The 5,844-nt window shown below is 38.5% G+C and overlaps 1 protein-coding gene across 8 annotated transcripts in view; it reads right to left on the bottom strand.

Annotated features, from left to right (window-relative positions):
- Positions 1-2,209: 2,209 nt before the first annotated feature.
- pgap4 (post-GPI attachment to proteins GalNAc transferase 4) overlaps positions 2,210-5,844 on the bottom strand; it is an 8,622-nt gene continuing 4,987 nt past the window's right edge. For 5 of the 8 annotated variants that reach the window (XM_025058390.1, XM_025058392.1, XM_025058393.1 and 2 more), the window contains one exon: positions 2,210-4,275. In XM_025058390.1, the coding sequence (XP_024914158.1) occupies positions 2,904-4,178 (1,275 nt within the window). In that variant the 5' untranslated portion in view covers positions 4,179-4,275 and the 3' untranslated portion in view covers positions 2,210-2,903. Of the gene's footprint in view, positions 5,734-5,844 lie in introns of those variants that run through there. The other 3 variants (XM_025058395.1, XM_008316203.3, XM_025058391.1) reach the window with 3 other exon arrangements.

Genomic DNA, 5,844 nt, shown 5'->3' with positions numbered 1-5,844 from the left:
TACTATAGCCTTAACATCGTAAAAAAAATCCAAAGATTTTACAAAATTACAAAAAAATGTCATAAATTAAAATTTTAAAAAATATTCCTAAATTTCCTAATTTTATGAAAAAAGTACAATTTTGAAAAATAATTTTACAAACATTTCTTCAAAATCTTATAGTTTTTGACCAAAAATAACAGATAAATTTTACATTTTGACAGAAAATTTATTTAAATTTTTTTTAAAAAGATGTTCTCTAAATGCCCTAATTTTCTTGGAAAGATGCAAGAAAGGATACAATTTGTCAAACGTTTTTAGTTTTTGAACGGAAATTACACAAAATTCACATTTTGACAGAAAGATGTATAGAAAAGAATTTCTAAAAATGTTCTCTAAATGCCTTAATTTTATGAGAAACATGCAAGAAAAGATCAAATTTAAAAAAATAATTTTACAAAAAATTTTATCAAGCTTTAGTTTTTGACCAGAAATGACACAAAAAGTTCACCTTCTGACTGAAACTTTTGTAGAAAAAAAATGTTCTCTAAATGTCGTAATTTTTTGAGAAACATGCAGGAAAAAATACAATTTAAAAAAATTATTTTACAAAAATGTTTGACCAATACTGATACGAAACGTTTACATTTTTACAGACACTTCCCAAACCATAAACTCTATCTAAATTATAAGACAATTCAAGACGTTAAAGTAAAGCATGGATATTCACAGGCCTTCACAAACTTGTTTTATGTAATTGTCAAAGAGAGAAAAATATATAAAAAAACGTTTTACCTGTGTTTGTTCTGGGAGGTTCAGTAGAAACACACAGACCAGTCCAAATCTTAAAACCAGATTCTTCATGTTGTCCTGCTAGTGACAGAAATAGACAAGGTTAAAGCATTCAACTTTACCTTTGCAAAAATCATCACCACTGAACTTTTCCAGTCTTTTACAAAGTGTTTTGCTTTAAAAACACTGACCTGTCAGTTGCTGCATGGACTTTGTAACACAGCTCAGTCCGGGATCTGATTAATCTGCCACACCTGTGTGTGTGTTTACCTCCTATCAGTAAAGGTCAACTCCTCCCACCTTCCAGTTAAAGGTGCTCTTTAGTGTGTGGCCTGTTTCTGGAACTCTTTTTTACCCTGTGGTCCAACACTAAAAGATCATGGTTCAAAACATTTTTTTTCCTAAGGAGGAAATGTGATCAGCAGGCAGCAAAAACCTTGTAGTTATTTTCTCTTTCCTTAGGAATAGCATAAAGTTTTTTTTAAAAAACACAGCACCAGAAATAGAAATTTGTGATAGTGCATTTTTTTTATTCTACAGCCAATAAAAGTATAGTGCATTTTTTTTATTCTACAGCCAAAGTGAATTGCTATGAGTACATTTAAACTCCAAATGTAAGTTTTACATCAGACAATAAACTGCATCACTTTATAGGCTGTCTTAGAAGTAAAACAAACTAAATAATCAACGATGCTTTTATTTGTAAGTTCAGTCAACTTTAGCACTAACCTTTGGGGATTGACGGAAAAAAAGTACATTCAGCATTAGATAATATCTCAGCAGTATATCAACAAAATCAGCAGATAAGGTACCATACCACACTAACATGTACACTATAGTGTAAATACATACACACAAAAACAGACAGCGTATGTGAGTGAATATATTATCACATCTGTACAAATAAAGGCTTATTTCATAAACATAAATACAAAAATAATTGTGTTTTCCCACAAACAGACAGCATCAGTGACAAAACCAATAAGATTTGGTGACAAGAGTTCATGTGTTAAAAGCAGAAATCTTTTACTTCACTCTGATGTTCAGAATGAATACAAAAAACTCACTGATAGACACTCACAGAGCAGAGACCCATCTGTGACTGAAGTAAATCAGTGACAGACCAGTATGACCAGCTGTCACAGACACAAATGTAGACTAAACAGCAATATTGGATCTTTTCATTTAACCTTAAATTAATGATAGCATTGCACAGTATCTAACATAACACAAAAATACGAAAAATAAATAATACAAAACAAAATTACATTTGAAAGATTTCTAACAAATATCCAGATTTCTGGGTAAATCCAGAAGACTTTCATATCTGCCCTGGGGTAAATAATTTCAAGCATAAAGATAAAAAAAGAGAAAGGGAGGGTGAACACAACCACAACCACGTGAAAGAAAACACACAGACCACGTAGTTCTGTGTGTCTTCTTTCTTAGACTGTGTGTATTTCTGCAAACATACGTTAATCGGGTTTTATTTGGTGTCCTAAGTTTTATGTTCATATTTACTTCATGGACGCAAACTAACCAAGAAGTAAAGCTGCAGTTCTTGTATCCCTGCACACTAAAAATACCAGTGTTTACCAAGCAACACTCCTCCAGGGAGGTGATACTTCAGTACTACTTATTGCAACCTCAGGGTATTCTCCTACTGCACGAGACACTCTGCAGTGAACCAAGACCGGTTTTACATCCGTTTAAATAAATAATCCCCTCCTTTGACACACATTTAATGGATGATTCAGGGTTTTTTGTCAGATAAAAGGTTCTACAGCTAATGTGGGAAGATCACAGCCACAGGTTTTCTCCTCCTTCAGGGGTGGGCTTTAAAGAACAGGAGGAGAACGGTCATCAGAGAGTTCAGCTGTTTTAACTGCGTCAGGCTGTGAGCTAAGTCAATAAAAGAGCACATGACAGCAAGAGCACAGTCAGCTCTGCACAATGAACAATAAGGTGGTAAAAAAAACACCTTGGTCATTGAGGTTTTTAGGGGTTCTTATTTCCCCCCAGTCCTACTTCTGTAAAAAAAATTTAGGATCTAGAGTTTGTCGTGTAACCACCTGAGAATTTGTTCTGGAAAATGAAATGTGAATAAGTAGAAAATGTCTTGACGTAATTCGTCAGAGGAGTTTGGGTTTAGAGGGGTTGGGCCTTACAGAAGAAAAGGCCCCGATGTGGGTGATCAGATTGGGTTCCACACTGTAGGACCTTTCTCCTGGGATTGTCCGTGCCATCTGATACAGAACCATGTCTTTGGCCTTCCCCTTGGCACAGGACGAGGCATCGAGGTACTCGGCAACCCTGAGTGACGCATTCCCAGGGTACAGCATGGCTGGGGTGCAGCACTCAGTAGCTGGCGAGACGGCGTAAAGCTGTGGCGAAAGTCTTCGCACTTCTAGGAGGTAGTGCCGTCCAAGCAGCTCCGCCACCGCCATGAAGTAAAGGGTAAAGAAGAGGAGGTGGCTGACAGACAGCGTGAAGGAGAAGGAGAAGGGATTCCAGTAAGGAAAGCTGAGGAGGAGGGCTGTTGCTCCAACCAAACCAAGCCCCACCCACTCCAGGATACGGTAAGGCTCTGGGTTCCAGTAGCGCTGCAGCCTCTCGGGATGGTAGAGTTTGATGTAAAGACTTAGAAAGGCGAATCGACGTGACAAAAGGTTCTTGACAACTTTAAAAAAATCTCTTCTGGGCAGAGCGTCATCTTCTAAGACGATCATGTTTTTGGGCTTTACCAGCTCCCATCCCTTCTGGAGACAAAAGACATAATCTCTTTTCTCCCTCTCAAAGGTGTTGATTCGTTGTTCACGGATCTTCTGCTGCTCCTGGGGGGAGCGCTGGATCACCCTGAAGTGGCCTTCCAGTAACTTGGCATCCTGGTTCTCTTGAGGACCAGTGTCCACATCGCAGACCAGCACCTCAGCACACCGCTGCTCCCCACAGCTCTCCACAATGCTGCTCAGTGTCCACATCACCTGCAGTAGGTAGTGGAAGTCCCATCCTTCATTCCGCCGAACTGTCACCACAGTAACCAGCAGCTCGGGGTTCTGGGTAATCTCTGAGAACCTAGAGGAGGTCGTCACTGCTGAAGCACTCTGCCAGAAGTGTAGGGCCTCCTGACCTCGGCTGAGACTGGCCTGCAGCACCTCCTCACTCATGGACTCGAGATACAAGGACTTGATGAAGAAGTAGGAGTAGAGCAGCTGATGGCAGCACAGAGGGAGAATGATGCAGAACGTTACCACGGACAGGACGACGGCCTGAGTTACTGTGCAAGACCATCGCAGGTACTGACCAAAGACCGCTCGCCACGAGGGGACTGACAGGGCCGTGGGCTGACGTTTCAAAGTCACTAAGGAAAGCAGCGCTCTGCGTGGACATTTATGTTGTCCTGCCATTCAGTCAACATCTAAAGATCCACAGAACATAGAAGCTGAGTGTTTATGTTTGTGGTTGTGTGCAGAGGGAGAGGCCAACGGTTCCAAGAAGTAATATCTGAAGAAAGAAAGAGAGGCTTTGTCACAGGTTTTCTGAAATTATTTCATGTCATAAAGTTGGACTTCACTTTTATAAAGGGCAGTAACAAAGGTTGATTTGTACACCAGCAAAGGTTTAAAATTCAAATGTACTAAGGTCAAAGACTTTTTTAAAACTTTACAGTATAGAAAACTGTAAAAGTAACGTGTTGTATTGTGAATACGATTGAAAAATAAATCATGTTAGAAAACACCTTGTTGTTTGGTTCAAACGTGTTGTTTTCTTTCCCTTTAAAAATAATATTATTTCTGTGGACAATATGATTTGCTCCGAAAAGAAATATTTGTTAAATCCATGCAAGAAAAGACACGTCAAAACCAAATCACATTCGTTTCAGCCCAGTGGATAAGAATGCTGCCACACCAGTAGAGGAGGGTTGATGTGGAAAACCACTGTTTAGTGGGTCCTATTAGTTCATCCTGTGGTTGGCAAGGCTGGTTTGAGTCGTTATTGTTACGTACAGAAATGTTGCTACATGAGTAGCTATTGAATTGTTGAAGAAGCATTAGACGTCAGACTTTCATTTGAGGGTTAGGGTTTTAAAAAAATACATGGATTAAATATAACAATAAATTAAATAATAGGCTATAATAATCTATTTTCCTTTTTCTACGGAGTCACTATTTTTTTGTGTTTGAAACTATAGTGTTTTCTTCGTGTTATGTTGCTTTGTATTTTCTTTAAATACTAGTTTGTTTCACGTATCTCTTAAAAATGTTATTCTCGTCAATTACGATAACACTGTTGTCTGTAACGTTTTCGTCAGTGAATGAAACTGTAGTTTTGACTGACAACGTGACGACGTAAACGCGAGCGAACGTGAGGGAGAGACGCGATGTTTTCGGGTAAAAACGAATTTATTTTAACATATAACGTTACAACCACTTGACATGTGGACACGAACCACAGTATTACACGAAAAAAAACCGCTCACAACTGGTTCCTGCAGTTTGATCAGTTTCTTTCTGACAAATGTTCTCGTATAGTTTCCGGTTGTCGGGTCCACAAAAGCTAAGACCACTGTTAAAATGGATTCGACTCTGTGCTACATCACTAAAAGGCAGTTAGCATTGGGGTTAGCTGACACAATGGGATCAATAAACTATAACTATAACGTCAGAATCGTGAAAATTACCATTTATATACTTACCGTGAGCCGAACAGCCCGATACAGCTGCCGCCGCTAACATGCCCAAACATCACTACAATCCTTGTCAGGTAATTGAGAAACGGAGCCACTACCGTAATGCTGGAAATAGACCGTACTGCTATGAGAGGACTGGTTACAGTGTAGCTCTACTGCCGTAGTTCTAAAACTAGACTATCCTTACAGTGCTGTTAGTTAGTTAGTTAGTTAGTTAGTTAGTTAGTTAGTTAGTTAGTTAGTTAGTTAGTTAGTTAGTTAGTTAGTTAGTTAGTTAGTTAGTTAGTTAGTTAGTTAGTTAGTTAGTTAGTTAGTTAGTTAGTTAGTTAGTTAGTTAGTTAGTTAGTTAGTTAGTTAGTTAGTTAGTTAGTTAGTTAGTTAGT

The sequence above is a fragment of the Cynoglossus semilaevis genome, chromosome 9, assembly GCF_000523025.1.
Source record: "Cynoglossus semilaevis isolate Cse_v1.0 chromosome 9, Cse_v1.0, whole genome shotgun sequence".
Lineage (NCBI taxonomy): Eukaryota > Metazoa > Chordata > Actinopteri > Pleuronectiformes > Cynoglossidae > Cynoglossus > Cynoglossus semilaevis.
The sequence above is the reverse complement of the archived record's forward strand: the minus strand, read 5'-3'. Positions and strand labels throughout refer to the sequence as shown.